General features: G+C 32.4%; 1 protein-coding gene across 20 annotated transcripts; it reads right to left on the reverse strand.

Annotated features, from left to right (window-relative positions):
* Positions 1 to 12,022: 12,022 nt before the first annotated feature.
* On the reverse strand, positions 12,023 to 15,563 carry LOC107904376 (uncharacterized). Of its 20 annotated transcripts, none has more exons than XR_005926582.1 (6): positions 15,344 to 15,563; positions 14,945 to 14,993; positions 14,745 to 14,807; positions 14,601 to 14,664; positions 13,893 to 14,019; positions 12,023 to 12,377 (listed from the first exon to the last, which is right to left on the reverse strand). XR_005926582.1 is itself a non-coding variant. In XM_041112312.1 (5 exons), exons 2-5 carry the CDS (start codon positions 15,023 to 15,025, stop codon positions 12,187 to 12,189), a joined length of 399 nt encoding a protein of 132 aa, XP_040968246.1. In that variant the 5' UTR covers positions 15,026 to 15,042; positions 15,344 to 15,558; the 3' UTR covers positions 12,023 to 12,186. The 20 variants fall into 20 exon arrangements, 8 of the variants coding, with proteins under 8 accessions (XP_040968246.1, XP_016686214.2, XP_016686213.2 ...); XR_005926578.1 differs by having other exon boundaries at positions 14,945 to 15,042; positions 15,344 to 15,559; XR_001686210.2 differs by lacking the exon at positions 14,945 to 14,993 and having other exon boundaries at positions 15,344 to 15,561.
* Between the last annotated feature and the right edge of the window lie 3,930 nt (positions 15,564 to 19,493).

Raw genomic sequence — 19,493 nt, forward strand, 5'->3', positions numbered from 1 at the left:
GACCACTCAAACTTCACATCTTTCTGCAACAACCGTGTCATCAGCAAAGCTATTATCAAAAACTCTTGTACAAATCTCCGATAATAGCTAGCTAATCTCAGAAAACTTCTAACTTCAGACACATTTTTTGGTGGTTTCCGGTTAACAATTGTGAAAATTTTATTCGGATCTATTCTGATGCCTTCAGCAGATACTATATGTCCAAGAAAACCAATTTTCTGAAGCCAGAATTCACATTTACTGAATTTAGCATACAACTGTTTCTTACACAATGTTTGCAGAACAATTCTCAAATGGTCAGGATGCTCGGTTTCATCTTGAGAATATACCGGAATGTCATCAATAAACACCACCACAAATCTATTTAGATACGGTCTGAAAATTCTGTTCATAAGATCCATAAATACCACAGGTGCATTCGTTAAGCCAAATAGCATCACAAGGAATTCATAATGTTCGTACCTGGTTCTAAAAACTGTTTTTGGTACATTTGAGTCTTTTACCCGTAATTAATAGTAGCCATAATAGAGATCAATCTTTGAAAACACGGTGGCACCTTTCAACTAGTCAAACAAGTCATCAATACGAGGTAGTGAATATTTATTCTTGATTGTGACTTTATTAAACTGTTGATAATCAATACACAATCTCAGAGATCTATCTTTCTTCTTAACAAATAGAATCAACGTACCCCAAGGTGAAGAACTAGGTTGAGCAAAACCTCTGTCAGTCAATTCTTACAAATGTGCTTTCGACTCTTTTAATTCTGTAGGGGCCATTCTGTATGGTGCTATAGATATCGGTGTCATCCATAGAATAGGATCTATAGAAAATTCCACTTCTCTGATTGGTGGTAATCTGAGTAATTCTTCCGGAAACACATCAGAATACTCACAGATATTAGTACTGATTTAATCTTGGATTCATACACTTTAATATCGGATACATAAGCAAGATAAACATCATAACCCTTTCTGACATATTTCTGTACTGACATGGCTGATATCACATTAGATAACCCATCCAATTTATTAGATTCAATACAGAACATTTCACCATTCTGACATTTCAACATAATATGCTTTTGTTTACAATTTACCACGGCATCATGATGAGTTAACCAATCCATGCCCAGAATTATATCAAATTCATCAAATAGCAATAACATCAAATTGTCCAGAAAACAGAAACCTTGTATCATTAATGGACAGTTCTTACAAATTTTATTCACCATCACATACTGACCCAAGGGGTTTGATACTTTAACCATGATTTCAGTGGACTCGATAGGTAAATTTTTAATAACAGTAAATTAATGAAAATGTATGAATGAGTTGAACCGAGATCAATTAAAATAGTTATATCAGTATCAAGAAGAGAAAAAATACCAGTAATAACATCGGGTGCAGAGGCATCATCACATACACTAATAGCATATGTCCTTGCCGGTGCTCGTGCTTCAGCTTTGATGATTGTATCTTTTACCGTACCTTGACTACCATTAACATTGCCAGGGTTACGAGGTGTTCTACCTCTTGTAGTGGAGTTACTTGGATTTGAAGTCTGTACAACATCTCTTTAACTTTCTCCAGACAATCTTCAAGATAGTGATCATAGGAACCACATCTAAAACAAGCTCCACTTTTCATGCGGTACTCACCAAAATGGAATTTATTATAGTGTTTGCACCTAGGTTTAGTGTTTTTGACACTGCCTGCACTCCCTGCAGATGTAGCCTGAGATCTTGGACTGGAGCGCGATATACCTCTATGTAACACCCCCTAACCCATATCCGTTGCCAGAATAAGGTTATAGAGCATTACCAAACATTTCAGAACAAATACAAACATTTCCCAGTTCAATACACATATATTACATAAATTAATCATATAGTCTCTTTTATGGGTCCTCGAGGCCCAAAATACGTGTTAGAATCAAATTGGGACTCAATCGGAAACTTAGAAATTTTTTCGCAAAATTTCAAAATTTTTCCTAATTTTTGCCTATTTCAACCAAAGCACATCACTTAATTGTTTTAAACATGAAACATATGTTCACATATGTGTTCAACTTATTTCATATTATATCATCATTTACAAATATTTCCCAAAATAACAAATAGTACATCCTAGGTATATGCCATTTACTAAAAAGAAATATATTTCACGACAAAGAGTTCGGGATCAGCTTTGGATACTGATTTAACGTTCAAACTTTAACCTAACCTGCGCACGGAAACAAACCATACGCTGACTATAAAACTCAGTGGTATTTCTAAAATCCGAATACTTATTAAGCAATAATTTATAATATTTACATACATTTAGCCTCACATAATCAAAGATCATTAAAACAAATAATCAATTTCTTAAACCATCATTCATAACACTTTCAATTCCCATCAATTGCTATTCAAATAGCTTTTCTCAATAGGATTCACATATCATCTCATTATGTCAATAACCATATCATGAACTCATTGGTTCATACATTTCAATTTTCATAACTCAATTTAATATCATAATCAAATTCATGTTCAAAATCATTCGATATTATTCATATTACAAATTCATTCATACATCCCTATTAACAGGACTCAGACTTTGGCGGATACACGGATCCAACCAAAACACACCAATACGATACCCAGTGTATGATTGAATAATTTGAAGTAATAAGTTGACACCCAATGTCTCATCGGCCTTGCCGAAGTAAGTTGATACCCAGTACCTCATCGAATTTATCCGAAGTACCAGTGTCTCATCAACTCGTGGTCGAAGTATCCCTAAACTCTTTCAATCCTATAGCATGTCAACTATATCTGACTCAGCCCGATACAGTTAATAAGGTTTCATATTGTAACGCCTTAAAATTTATATTTCTGTTCTGTTAATTTACAACAAAAATGTGTATTTGCTTCAGTGATTAAGAGTTTTAGATGTGCCAGATAAGTCTTAGGTTCGAGCTCTAACTTTGGAAAATTTTTGATATTTTTTATGAATGAAGCCCTATCTCTAGTTAGTAGGCTCTTAATTAAAGGTTTGTAAAATTATATCAGAATGGGCCTGCTGGTCTGGTGGTTAAGTGGAGTGTGGGTGTGATGGAGGTTTTGTGTTCGAATCCCTGCGGGAGTAAGGAAATTACTATTTTGCTGGAGGCTGTAGGAGTGTTTGAGGAAAACTGGATCTGAGTAGTGGAGTTGTTAGGCAAGTGGGAGAGTAATTTGGAGGATTAGAGAGTTATGGGGATATTATTTTGTTCCCCATTACCGAAATTCTCTCCCCCCCAAAAGTCACTGCCGTTTCTCCTTCTTCTCCCTCTATTTTTACTGTTGAAAATTTAATCATCTCCTTACTCTCTTTTTTGCAATTTCGGTTCCTATTTGTTTCTTACTGTGTGAAGTTGGATTGCGCGCGCGTGGTGAGTCTTTCTTTTGGGTAGCCTTAACATTTTTCCTAATTAAGTGATTGAAGATGGGTTTTGGTGATAGGAATCAATCAATGGGCTGTGCATCAGTCCTAATCGCCATTTTAAAGGCGTGAAAGCACTATTTTTATTTTGAAGGTAAGAGTTGTCGTTCAAATGGTGAAAATTCCCATTTTGGGTTTTGGTTAATTCAGTTGTTTAAGTGGTTAATCGAGTGTATACTGCACAATTATGGGTTGGGATTGCTTGGAGGGACTTTTGCATCGAAAGCAAACTAGGTGTGTATCTGAAACACCAAAAATGAGGATTGGTGAAAAGCCGAAAAAGTATTCTGTCAACACCACACGGGCATGTGATCGCCCGTGTAGTAGGCCGTGTGATGGAACACGAGCGTGTGAGCGACGAGCCAGGCCGTGCGCGCCCACACAGGTAAATCATATGGGTATGTGAGCCTAATTTACTGATTTGCTTGCTAAGGTTGCACGGGTCGCTCGAGTCGACTGTGAACCTACTGTGGGGTCGGTAAGCAATGCTTTGATCCCTATTTGACTGAATGATATATGTATGATTGTTTACTGTGCATGATTAGAATACTGTACTGATTATATGCATGACACTATGTGATAGCATGCCATGACTGTATGTAGCATTGTATGGGGATGGGATGATATATGTAGAGGAAGTGTACTGAAAGGCTTTAAGCCTAATATGCTGGTAGCTCAACTGCAAATTACTGTCTAGTGCCGCTTTTGGTACCATTTTGGAGTGTAGGGATGGGTAGGTTGACTATATCCCCACATGGAGTGTAGGGTTAGACGGAGATGGTGTGTAGAAGCTGGCTGGGTAGGACTTGTTTACTGCATAATTTGTTACTGTACTGATTACTGATACTGTAATAGGCCAAAGCCCAAATGCATGACTACTTTTGTACTGAAATAGGCTAAAGCCCTAGCTGATACTGTCACTGATACTGAAAAGGGCTTAGGCCCAGACTAAGTTTATTTTGAATATTGTCTGTTTGTTTACACGGGGAATTACACACTGAGTTTACGTAAACTCACCCCTTCTGCTTAATTTGTGCAAGTAATCCCCAAACTTGACGAATCGGTGCAGCGGAGGACTTGGCGGTGGCCACACGAACCTAAACTTTTTCTTCAACTTTGGGTATTTAATTTTTAATTATATTCTGGGGTAACTTTTGATGTAAATTGCGGACTTTTTGGGACTTTTACTTTATTTGGGTTATTATTTATTTTTTATGGATAACTGCTAAGACGTTTAAGAACTCGATTTTCAAAAAGACAAAGTTTTCTCTAAACACACGATTTACTCAAACGGCTTTTAAAAGCTTCCGCAATGAAATACATAAAAATGTATGGTTAGATAAGTAACGATTTTGGGGTTAACAAGTGTAAATTAATGGAAAATTATTTTATTGTAACAACCTAGTTTCAAATGCTATCACGTGGTATCGCCAGATTTGACCATAACATCTAGGCCGGCTTTGGAGTGTTACACACATCGCTTTTTAATTTCCAATCAATACACATTTCAATTCAAATAATTACATATACTCATAATTCAACTCAATTCAAATTTTCATATTTCAATACAATCAATATCCAATATCCACATTCACATTAATCACAAATTCACTTACATTCAATTTAACATAAAAAATCCGAATACTCACCTTAGTTTCACTTACCATGCATATAAAATAATAAATACAACAAATAATTATTAAATTCAGATTATAGAAATACAAACCATATTTTTCGAGCTAATCCTCGTTAATCTTGTCTTTTCATTTCTTAGCCAAAGCCTCTGGCTCAACGTTAGCTACAGAATTAGAACAATTAAAAATCATCAATACAACACAATTTAACATTGAATATTTTAATTTATACACAAATTTTGCCTAAATTTCAATTTAGTCCTTAAATCAAACTAACTTTTTTTTTCTTACAAAACTAATTCCATATATCAATTCAACTTCCACTTTAACCTAATTTCAACTCCCTAATTTCACCATAAAATCCTAATTTTGAAATTCTCTCAATTTAGTCCCTATTACTCAAAACTTATAATTTAATTTACAATTCAATCCATATTTCTATTCTAGCTTGAAATTCTATCAATTTAATCATTAATTCTTCAATTTATTCAACATGAACAACTTCTAAACATTCACTAACTTTCAAATTTTCAACATGAATCAAGTAATATTTTGTTCTAGGATTCTAAAAACTCAAAAATTACAAGAAAATGGGTGAAATTGACTTACCACTTAAGCTTGGAACCTTAAAAACCCTAATTTCCCTTTTTTTTTCTTTTCCTTTTTTTCCCCTGTTTTGTTTCACTTCTCTGTTATATGTTTCTTTTCTATCTTTTATGTTTTATTTATTATTAAACTATTATAATATAATATAATATAATATATTTATTTATTCTTAAATACTAAGTAAGTATATATGTATATTACAAATGTATGTATGTCTTTATTACATATGTACATTATTACCATACAATTGTCTTAATTTGGTTTATTTATTTATTTAGTCCTTCAACTTTTCTTTAATCTATAATTAAGCTTTTACACTTTATTCAATTTAATCCTTATACCTAATTAACCTTAATTCAAGCTAATTCTCCTAATTAAAACCTAATTAACCACACAACTAACTTTGTAAATATATTTAATAAATATTTATGAATCTATTTCACGAAAACGATGACCCAAAAATACACTTTCCAATTACCTGACTATTGAGTCATTACAATTCTCCCCCCTTTAATAAATTTCATCCTCGAAATTTACCTGAAAAGAGATGGAGGGTACTGAGATATCATAGTTTCTTCCGGTTCCCAAGTTCCCTCCTCATTACTATGACTACACCATAATACTTTTACTAATGGTACTCGTTTATTACACAATTCTTTTACCTCTCGAACTAATATTTCAATTGACTCTTCTTCATATGTCAAATCAGGTCGGATTTCTATATCCTCTGTCGAAATAACATGAAAATGATCTGATCTATATCTTCTGAGCATTGAAACATGAAAAACATCGTGAATCTTCTGTAATTCTGGAGGCAAAGCTAAACGATAAGCAACTGGCCCAACTCTTTTTATAATCTCATACGGCCCAATGTAACGAGGACTCAACTTTCCCTTTCGGCCAAATCTCAAGATTTTCTTTCAATGCGATACTTTAAGAAATATCTTATCACTAACAGAATACTCAATGTCTCGACGTTTCAAGTCTGCATATGATTTCTGTCTATCAAAAGTGGCTTTCAGTCTATCTTGAATCTTCTTAACAGTATCCTCTGTTTCTTGAATTAACTCTGGCCCAATCATTTTCCTTTCATTTAGTTTCATCCAACATGCAGCTGATCGATATTTTCGACCATATAGAGCTTCATATGGAGCCATCTGAATGTTTGACTGGAAACTATTATTGTACACAAATTTAGCCAATGGTAAATACCGCTCCCAACCAGATTCAAAATCAATGACACAAGCTCAAAGCATATCTTCTTAAATCTGAATAACTTATTCTGATTGTCCATCAGTCTGTGGATGAAAAGCTGTTCTAAAATTGAGTCGTGTACCCAAAGATTCATGCAACTACCTCCAAAATCTCGATGTGAAACGCGGATCCTGATCAGAAATTATTGATACTGGAATACCATGACATCTTACAATTTCCCGAATGTAAATTCAACAAGTTTCTGAAGTGACCAATCAGTTTTGACAACTATAAAATGAGCTAACTTTGTAAGACGATCAACAATCACCCAAATGACATTTTTCTTACTTACTAACAATAGTAACTCGGTTACAAAATCCATCGTAATACAGTCCCATTTCCATTCAAAAATATTAATAGGCTGAAGTAATTTAGTAGAAACCTGATAATCTGCCTTTACTCGTTGACAAGCCAAGCATTTAGCTACATATTCAACTATATCTCTTTTTATACTTGGCCACCAATAAGATTTTCATAGATTACGGTACATTTTTATTCCACCCGAATGCATCACAAAAGTACTGTCATGTGCTTCATGATGTATCAACTCTTTCAATTTTAAAACATCTGGTACACAAATCCGATTATGAAATCTCAAACATCCATGATTATCAATGCTGAAATTTTCTAATATACCATTCTGAACCATTTCTATTTTCTTCATCAACTTGTCGTCTTCTAACTATACTGACCTGATCTGATCAAACATTACCGGTTTAACTCTTAATTTAGCCAATAGACTTCCATCATCACTGATACTAAGCTATACAAACATTGCTCGTAATTCAATTGTTGCTTTTCTACTCAATGCATCAGCTACCATATTGGCCTTTCCCGGATGGTAATCAATAACACAATCATAATCTTTTAAAAGTTCTATCCACCGACGCTGTCTCAAATTCAGCTCATTTTGAGATAAAAGATACTTGAGAGTTTTATGACCAATATAAATAAAACATTTCTCACTATACAAGTAATGTCTCTAAATTTTCAGTGCAAAAATCACGACAGCTAGCTCTAAATCGTTGTCGGATAATTACGTTTATGCGGTTTTAATTGCCGAGATGCATAAGCTATCACTTTTCCATATTTCATTAATACACACCCGAGACCATTCAAAGAAGCATCACTGTAAATAACGAAATCCTTTCCTGACTCTGGCAATGTCAAAACCGGTGCTTCTGTCAACAATTGCTTCAATTTCTCAAAACTTTCCTGGCACTGATCATCCCAAACAAATGGGACATTCTTTTGCAACAACTTTTCCATCGGCAAAACCATCTTTGAAATTCCATTTACGAATCTCAGATAATAACCAGCCAAACCCAGAAAACTGCGTACTTCTGACACATTTCTTGGTGCTTTCCACTAAACAATGGCTTCAATTTTCTACGAATCAACTCTAGTTCCCTTTGTCAAAACCACATGTCCCAAAAACACAACCTCTGATAATTAGAATTCACATTTGCTAAGTTTTCCATATTACTGTTTCTTCCATATTACTATTTCTCCCGTAATATTTGCAAAACAATTCTAAGATGCTGCTCATGTTTAGATTCGAATTTCGAATAAACAAAAATATCATTAATAAAAACCACCACAAACTGATCCAGATACGGTTCAAAAACACGGTTCATGAGATCCATAAAAGCACTAGGAGCATTTGTCAATCCGAAAGGCATAACTAAAAATTCATAATTGCCATACCTTGTACGAAATGTTGTCTTCGGTACATCACTTTCTTTCACCTTCAATTGGTAGTAACCTGATCTCAAATCAATATTTGAAAACACAGAAACTCCTTTCAACTGGTCAAACAGATCATCAATACGAGGTAACGGATATCTATTCTTGATTGTCACCTTATTCAATTGCCGATAATCAATACGCAACCTCATTGAACCATCTTTATTTTTAACAAACAACACTGGAGCTAGATGCTACTCTTTGTACTGAAGCTTGAGCATTGTTCTTAGCTTCTTTAGATTCAGCTTGGTTGGATGACATTACTGTGTGAAAAAAATATTTAAAATGGTCAGCAGATATCACACTATCACAAGTTATATAATGGCATGTATAGCTAGACTCATACATGTTACGTTAGTCTGAGAATTGGCTCGTAGCCCCGATACTAATAAATGTAACACTTTTAACCCGTATCCTTCACCGGAACAGGATTACAGAGTATTACCAAAATAAATAGATCAAATACAAACATTTCATATCATTTCTCGTTTATATCAGAAATCAATCATAAACAATCATATTGTCCTTTATATGAGCCCTCGAGGCTCAAAATATGCCATAAAAATAAGTCGAGACTAATCCGAGTACTCAAAGAATTTTTTGAAAATTTTCTATATATATATTTTTAGGTGTAGGGTACACACGCTCATGTCTCAGGTCGTGTGGACATTCGAAATAGGGACACATGGTCGTGTCCCAACCTGTGTCCGAATTAAAGTGGTTACTGACTAGGGTCACATGGCCAAGCTACACGCCCGTGTGTTAGGCTGTTTGAACATTTTAATTTACATTAATTAAGTGCAGTGGCTACACAGCCAAGTTACACGCCCGTGTGCCAGGCTGTGTGCCACATACGATTGGGACACATACCCGTGTCTCTGCTCGTGTGAAAATACTTGAGCATTCTATTTTACAATTTTAAAGATGTAGGGGACATACAGCTGACCCACATGCTCATGCGCATGGCCATGTGTCACACACGGTAAAGACACGGGTTGAGACATATGCCCGTGTCTCTACCCGCGTGGGCAAAATAGGGCTATTTCCAAGCCTTATTTCTCACCCAAACTTTTCTTTCACCTACAATAACATTTAAACACATTTCCAATCCAATATAAATCATTCAAATCAAGCCAAAATAATTTTCATGTAAGACATATCAACACATATGTTCAAGTATTTATACTTACCAAAACATCATATGTATATATATAGGCATGTTCTATCAATTTTACTATCATAATCAATATGCCAATATGATTTTCATTAATCATCCATTTCAAACACACATTAAACATATTAAGACCATTTTATTTATCAAAACATACCATTTACAAGCCATACCAATGGCTAATCTCAACCAATCACATATATGTCATCCTTGACCACTTTAGTCTATACATGCCATTATAATCAAAATAAATTTTTGCTATTTATACCGAAATGAGTTGTAGGATAGTGTGATGTAGCTCCGACCAACTTCTAACCTTTACGAGCCTCCAAGTACTATAAAACAGAGGATATATAATAGAGTAAGCATTTAAATGCTTAGTAAGTTTGTATAACGGGAAATCACTTACCATTCAAATGCAGTTAAGATAAATACACATAATATATTCAAGCAAGTTGATCATTAATCTAAACACATATCCACATCATGTTAACCAAGTAATTACATATAATAACCCTTAATCATGGATGAACAAAGTCATCAAACAAATTCCACATTCAAGTAACAATCAATTCATGCTTCAGTATATCAAGCAAATATCATTTCCATAAAATTCTCATATCTTGTATACAAACTTCATATACAAGTCATGTTTGTAGTCAAATATATGTCCATAATCTTTCATCACAAATTTATTGTTGTCATTTATCATAACTTTACCCGTTGAACCACTTATAATATCGATGGATACATGGTTAGTACACACAAAGTGTACATACTATTTCCCATCAATTCATATTCAGGAATGCTCATTGAGCATTTAAATAGGAAGCTCTTCCAAGCCAAATAACAGAAAGCTCACATGAGCTTGTAATGGGAAGCTTATCCGGGCTTAATAATAGGAAACTCATAAGAGCTTAAATCAAAAAGCTCGTGCGAGCTTAACAGGTAACTCCAAAGAGCTATTATCAGAAAGCTCATTAAAGAGATTTTAATTGGGAAGCTCCAAATAGCCATATATCAGGATGCTCATAAGAGCTGTAGTGTTTCTGCAACACATGCAGGATCACTATCGATCAGAATACTCATAAGAGCACATAAACAGGAAGCTTGGAAGAACCATGTATCGAAAAGCTCAAGAGAACTTATATCGGATGCTCATATGAGCTATAACGGGATGCTCTTGTGAGCTATGGTGTGTTTGCAACATATGCAAAACCACAACCACTTCGGGAACCCTGTATCCATCTAATTTCATTTGTTCAAATGAGATTTATTGCTTGTCAGATATTGTCGGATATGTGATTTATTTTCATACTTAACAATTGTACAAATCACATGAATATAAATAAAGCATATCACATAAATATACAATTTAGTTACACGAACTTACCTCGATAATATTCGTGAACTTGTATACTAATAATCCGTTACTATTTCCTTACCTCCCGTATTTGATCTATCCAGATCTAATTAAGCAAAGTAAGATCACTACAGCAAAACAGATTTTTAGCGACGTTTTTTTGGGTCTATAGCGGCGCTTATAAACGCCGCCAAAACTATTTAAAGGCGTCGCAAAAAACAACGCCGCTAACATTTTTAGGCGTTTATGTAAAAAACGCCACTAAAGAACATGACCTTTAGCAGCGCTTTTCCCACAAACGCCGCTAAAGAACATGACCTTCAGTGGCGCTTTTTCTATAAACGCCGCTAAAGAACATGACCTTTACCGGCATTTTTCCCACAAACGCCACTAAAGAACATGTCCTTTAGTGGCGCTTTTCCCACAAACGCCGCTAAATAACACGTCATTTAGTGGCGCTTTTCCCACAAACGCCGCTAAAGAACATGACCTTTAGCGGCGCTTTTACCACAAATGCTGCTAAAGAACATGACCTTTAGCAACGTTTTTCCCACAAAGGCCACTATAAAATAGACCTTTAGCGACACTTTTCTCATAAACGCCGCTAAAAAACATGACCTTTAAAAAAATAAATTTTAACTAAATAATATCTATTTCTATGATAAATATTATATTATGTTTTATTTTTGAAATTTGAACTTTAAACTATACACATTTAAGGATAAATAAAAAAATATTAATTAAATTAATTTTTTTATAAAAAATTTAACTTTAAAACTAAATATAAAAATTAATGAATTTAAATTTAATACATAAACATTGATTCAATATGTAATTTAATACATAAAAAAAACACACACACACACACATAGACATACTCACTAAGTATTACTATTTCTAAAACAAAATTCATCCTGGTGAGAAAAGAATGCCAAATCATCATCAACTCTCATTAATCAAAGGAAAAAGATCAGAAAAGAAGAAGAAACAATATACAAGAGAGGGCTGGTTCAAGCTTAGATGAAGCCAAAGTATTACAATGCCTGCATATAACTTAGAGAATTCCTCCGGAGTGTGAGCTATCTCGAGACTGTCTCTAACCTCCATTGCCATTTGTAACCTCGTCTGAATTGCTGCTCAAGGAACACACACAAGCAAAAAATTAAAAGAAATTGACAATTCTGTCAATGTTTATAGTCATTTTACAAGAGAACCAAACAGAAAACCATACAGAGAATAAAAACGTTTATATATTTGGCTTCATGAGCTGAAATCACAGACAAGTTACATCAACAAAGAAGCAAAAAAAATGTCCAACTAGAGTATGGATGAAAACCTATTTTCCATAAGCAATTTGTAATTATTGCAGTGCACAAAATAACAATTATTGTAGTACATTTCTTCTCTACTTTAACCATCCTTTCCACCCCATCAAACCTAAACATTTCCCCCCTTTCCCAAGAATATATAGAACTATAAGATTCCACAGAAGATAAGCTTAAATGCTATTTTACACGTCAAAACAACTGTTTTCAACATTTTTACAACAGAACCTACACTTCGTGAGACTTCAAAAATGAATAAGAACAAGTTCCAACAGAGTTACATATTTGAAGGATCAGACATGAAAAACAGAAGACTCATAAAGAGATTATATACTTTTAGAAAACTATTCACTCAAGTTCATTCAAACCTATATTATATTTCTGTCTCGAATGTCATTAACACAAATGAAGGGCTGTGTTAAAGGCTGTCACTATATTGTAAACCATTATCACTGCATTATGTATAGTAGAAGAAAAGTTCCATGGAGATCAGTTTATTTTTCCTGCTGTGCTGTTAACCCCAACATAATCACTCAGTTTGAAACAAAATTTGCTATTAAGAACAAAAGTACACTTGAAACAACCAACTTTCTATTATTTCCCAGACACAATTGTTACATCTTATTTAGCTTAGAATAAAATTTCAAAAGAATAGGTAGGCTAAACATTCATGCAAGCAAACTGTAAAATTGAAGGTAGCAAATTCTCATTCATCTCCATTTTTAACAAAAACACAACTGGAATTTGGAATGATACCCTTCAAGGTCAATACTCAAAGCTTCTCGGCTGACATAAGAAACAGAAAGCATAAATAATAGGGTCCAAAATTGATCTAAACTTAAAAACTAAACATACCCAGATTTCAAATCTAGAAACTAATCAACATCCAATAAATTGAAACCAGAACACCCAGAGTAGCAAAAACAGCTGCAGGATTCTTTTAAATATTAGCACTAGAAACAAATTTGCACCAACATTCAAAGAGGTAATAATCCACAAGTCTACAAATCAGCTAAGGTAATTATCTTTCACCCATAGTTTTTGCTTAATAAAATTATGCTCCCAAGCTGATAAGTAATCCGATTCAAACACATAATTTCACCTAAAATTATGTTGATCATCAAACCCCGGAATACTGATATAATGGAAAAAAATAAAAAGAAGATTAAATTTTCCACATAAATCGAAACTAGGAAAAACAAAAGGAAAAAAGCACCATTAAATCTAAAAACGTAAAATTTGAAAGCAGAATCGAAAGTAAGGAAAAGGTGAAAACAGAAAGTACGAAAAAGTAGTGTAGGAAGAGAAATCAGAGGCAGAGACCATGACTGCAATGGAAGCAGCAGAAAATGCACGTTGATATATCCTTAGCATTAACCCACTCACCGTTCCTGGACTTCCTATAAACACCTTCATCTTGTTCTTTCAAGCTAAGGGCAGATATATTAGTCTGAGCACAAATACATTAAAATACTTACATTAGCATACAGTGAAAAAGCTTTCTCATATTGCCCATTGATAAAATAATAATTCGAGATTATGTATATGATATTAATACCATATTTATATAGATAAACAGAAATATAATCCCCCTTGTCATGGGCAAACAAAAACAGATCAGTGCTGGTAAAGAAGGCTATTCTTTTTTGTAAATTCTCTGTATCAAACTCCACTATATCACAAGTATATTAGAGCGGGAACAGCTGAAAAGAATGTGATGTGAAGGGGCAAACGTAATGCCTCCATACACAACCAAAAAAAAATAAATAAAGAAAACTTTATTAAACCGAGTATGTTTACAGACTTTAAACCAACAGTAATACAGATTTAAAAACCAATAGCTAAATATTTAAATACATTAAATATTTGAATTTAATAAGTTTTACATTTTTAATATATTATTTGCATAAAAAGTAAATAAATTCAAAGAAAGATTTGTATCTGTTGCAGACAATAACTATAATATTCAAATCAAAATATTATTATACAAATTTAGAAAAATAAATGAGAAAAAGGATTAAAAATCCGAACCTGCATTAACTTATTTCTAAAAGGAAATCATGAACCCGTTTCTGATCCATTGATTTAAGGGCATCTTAAACGAACAAGAACATTGATCAAGTTAACTAAATGTTTCCTCATAAACATGGCTTCATCCAAAACAAAACCTCATACCATTAGAATTTGCCTTTTAAGCAGAAGCTGCTGCAACCTTCTTCCTTGGTGCTGCTTCAATACCTATACATCACCTCCAATAAAAAATAAGAACATTTTGAAAGAAAAGAAAAAAACCCAAAATTTCTTACAAGAATAGAAATACGCAATGGAACTAAAATCAGAAAGCAATGAGCCTAAGGACATTAGCATTTTCCTACCTTCCCTGAAACATATCTTGAACCTACGAGGAACATGGTGAAGATACCTCTATACACCAGTGATGGAGATGTTAGCCTCATCTAATTGAAACCAACAGCTAGAAACACAAATAATCTCACAAGTTTAAAAACCCAAAATAACCATAAGACAATGATGCTTTGAACCCCTGTGAAATTATCAAAACAAAAGACAAAGGCAATGTTTGCAAAAGAACAATAAATAAAATCCCTTCTTCAATCTTCCAGCCACCAAATCAAAGGGAAAAATTCCGTTACTTCTTAATACAGATTTGTCAAAACAACATAAATGAATCATTATTTCAGAAACCCAAAAAAAGCAAAATTATAAAGAAATAATCTGAAATTAAAATAAGGGAAAAAATAGAGAGCACAATTTACCTAGAATTAAAAGAAACCCTAACAGATCGAGAGAAAAGGAGTAGTTATAGTGGGTGAATTCAGTGCAATGAAATGAAAAGGAAAAAGAAGTGTGATTGGGGCGCGCGACGGATATGAGAAGAAGAGGGACTAACGAATGGGTAACCAAAAATTATTTTTTGAGAGTGAGCGGGATTTTGATTTCCCCTTTTTGGTATAAAAAATAATGGTCTTTTCCGGCGTTTTCACAAAAAAAACCATTATAGCTCAAATTTTAAGGGCGTTTTTGCTAAAAACGCCACTATAGCTTAATTTTATGTGCCATTATTGCTCAATTTTGATTTTTTTCATTTTTAACATATTTTTTTATATTTTTTTCTTTCAAAATTTTTTGGATTTTTTTAAAATTTTAAATATTAAACTTTTTAAGCGAAATATGTATTAAAATATTAAATATTTAATTTTTTTAAATTTTAATTTTTTTGAAGATTTTTATAAATTTTAAATTAACATATAAAATACAAAAGGAAACTTTAACAGAAATAAAATGGAGTCAATGAATTAAAAAAATACAAAATGACAAAGCAATACAAACATTATTCTTTTAAGTATGGTCCGCATTAGTTGTTTAGATTTTTATATAAATGGCATTTAATTATATGTATACACCTAAATTTTGATAGAGATACATCTCAGAATTATATATGAATTTCGATTTAATGTGTAATTGTAGACGTGAAATTCTAATTGTGGTTTAAATGTATAGTTGAAACTTTAATTTTGATTTAATCATACATATTTTAAAAAATAAATACACCAATATATTTTTATATTGAATAAATATAAATATCTATGTATGCAATATATAAATATAAAATGATGTTATATCAATAATTGTGTTAATAATTTACAAGAACTGGATCAACTTAAAGTTCATGTATACAATTGCACACTAAACCATTGTTCATGTATGCTTTTGGGATTTAACCCATTTTGATATATATATATTTTAAAAATAATAATTTATATTTATCTTATTTAGATTTATATTATAAAAAATCTAAGATACACAAGTTAAGTAGTTCACCATATTTACCCCTAAACGCTAAAAATTAAACCCTAAACTCCAAATACTAAATTCTAAATCCTAGTCCATAAACCCTAAATCTTAGACCATAAACCTACACCCTAAACCCTAACTATATAGTTACCAATCCATATCAATCTGTTACTTTTTTTTATTTATTTATCAATGTTTTTTTTAAATCTAACATTTAAATATATATGAAATGGTTTAGATTAAATATTTTTAAATATAAAAGCATTAATTAATTGTATAAAATTTCATCATTTAACAAATCTCAAGTAAACCTTAAATCTTAAACCATTTAATATATATAAAGTTTATCTATTTTCTCTTAAATAATTTAAACTATAATCATAATTTTAATATATTAAATTTAATATTATCTCTTTTACAATTATATAAGAAATTATTTAATATATAAATTAAAAAATACTAACTAATATAAACCCTAAATCCCTATCCCCTAACCACTAACCCTTAAACCCTATCCCCATAAACCCTAAATCATAAAACATAAACTATAAACCCATAACCCTTAATGCCTAACCCCTAAACCTTAAACCCCAACACTTAAACCATAAACCATAATCCATAATCCCTAACACCATAATCCGTAAACCTTAAAATAGTAACTCCTAAAGCTTAAATCCTAAACCATATACTCTAAACTATAAACCCTAAACTATAATGATAATTAATTAAATATTTTAAAATTAATACTATCTCTTTTACGATTATATAAGAAATTATTTAATATATAAATTAAAAAATAGTCATATACCCGAAAAACTTTAAAATTATTTTAAATAATAGTATTTTATTTTTTTCATTTTTAACAAATATTTTTTTATGTTTTTACTTCCAAATTTTTTCTACGTGTCATTTTTTTTAAGAATTTAAGTATTCAATTAAAAATAAATTGTATTTTAATTAATACAAATAAACCAGTTAAATAATAAATAGACAAATAAAATGTTTTTTGCGACGTTTTTGATAAAGCGTCACTAAATCTCGATCTATAGCGGCGTTTTTCAAAAAGCGCCGCTAATGGTCGACCTATAGCGGCGTTTTTCAAAAAGCACTGCTAATGATCGACCTATAGCGGCGTTTTTTAAAAAGCGTCGCTAATGCTCAATCTATAGCGGCGTTTTTCAAAAAGCACCGCTAATGCCACTAAAGCTCAACACAAAACGGCAGCGTTGTGCTAACATTTTTTGCGGCGTTTTTCAAAAAGCGCAACTAATGGTCGACCTATAACGTCATTTTTTAAAAAGCACCGCTAATGCTCGATCTATAGCGGCGTTTTTCAAAAAGCGCCACTAATGCCACTAAAGCTCAACACAAAACAATGGCGTTGTACTTAATTTTTTTGTGGCGTTTTTCAAAAAGTGCTGCTAATGGTCGACCTATAGCGGCGTTTTTCAAAAAGCGTTGCTAATGGTCGACCTATAGCAGTGTTTTTTAAAAAGGGCCACTAATGCTGCTAAAGTCAACACAAAACGGCGGTGTTGTGCTAAAAATTTTTGCGGCATTTTTCAAAAAACGCAGCTAATGGTCGACCTATAGCGACGTTTTTTAAAAAGCGCCGCTAATGCTCGATCTATAGCGGCGTTTTTTAAAAAGCGCCACTAATGCCACTAAAGCTCAACACCAAACAATGGAGTTATGCTTAATTTTTTTGTGGCGTTTTTCAAAAAGCGCCGCTAATAGTCGACCTATAGCGGCGTTTTTTAAAAAGCGCCGCTAATGCTCTATCTATAGCAGCGTTTTTCAAAAAGCGCCGCTAATGCTTGATCTATAACGGTGTTTTTTGTCCATACATCATTAAAAACGCCGCTAAAAGCCTCTTTTGTTGTAGTGGATTGCTTAAGTTCTTTTCTCTTTGCTAGGGTTTCCGTGTATTTCAATTTGGGGAAGATGATGAAATAAGATGATATTAGTTTATTATCATCTTTAATTATTTCAATTTCCAATTTAGTCCTTTTCTTTTTCTAATTTTTCATGGATGATTCATCAAACTTATCTACTAACTCCATTTAATGGCCTATTTTCCGTATAAGGACCTCAAATTTTGAATTCCATAGCTATTTGATACTTATAGCTACTAGAACTCAACTTTTACATTTTATGCAAGTTGGTCCTTTTTTAAATTAGACATGTAATCGGTAAAATTTTCTTAATGAAATTTTCTTAATGAAATTTTCATACGTTATTTCTAATATAGTGCAGACCATGCACTAATATTAAAATAATTTTCTTTCTGACTCGGATTTGTGGTCCTGAAACCACTGTTCCGATTTCATTGAAATCGGGTTGTTACAACTATTCTTTTTTTTTCCCAGTTAATTTAGGTTTGGGTCTTGGGTTTTTTTAAAAATTTTACAAAATTTTGAAAAATTAGAAATTGTAATTTTGTAAATGTTGAGAGTTAAATTTATTGAATATTTTTAGACTAAAATAATAAATTTTGTAAACATTAAGGGCTAAAATTGTTAGTTTTATTTTATTTAAAATCAAATTGATAGAATGTGTAAACATTAAAGGGATAAATTTACTATTATAGAAATAAAAAATCTCACATAAATATTTTCATATTTGGTTTCATATAATTTAGTATAAAAAACTTAAAAGTTTAGCAACCAAAATACAAAGCAAAAGTCTTTATTTCAAAATACTTTGATATATGAGATGAATCCAGTATTTCGATTTCTTGCTTATTTTGTTACTGAATTAAGTTGAGCGGTTTTACATTTACAGACGGTTAAAAAACTATTTTTGTGGACAAAAAAAACATTTTTTTATGTTATGACTCTTCCGTATACGTTCGCTTTGGTTTGAATGGGCATTCTGAAGAAACTTATGTTTAGTTCTGCTATAGAAAAAAGAGGATTCTTCGATTGAGCTTTTTCCTCCCGGTGAGAAAGCTTTTATTCTGTAATTCACTTCAAAAGACCTTATGAATCAACTGAAACTTCAGATTCATACCAGAACCGCGATGATTTAATAAAAATTTCAAACTAAGTCCAAAGATTCTTTGAGTAAGAACCATTGGATCATCACTTATTCAATCAATATAATAGATAA

This window comes from Gossypium hirsutum, chromosome A05 (assembly GCF_007990345.1).
Source record: "Gossypium hirsutum isolate 1008001.06 chromosome A05, Gossypium_hirsutum_v2.1, whole genome shotgun sequence".
NCBI classification, from domain to species: domain Eukaryota; kingdom Viridiplantae; phylum Streptophyta; class Magnoliopsida; order Malvales; family Malvaceae; genus Gossypium; species Gossypium hirsutum.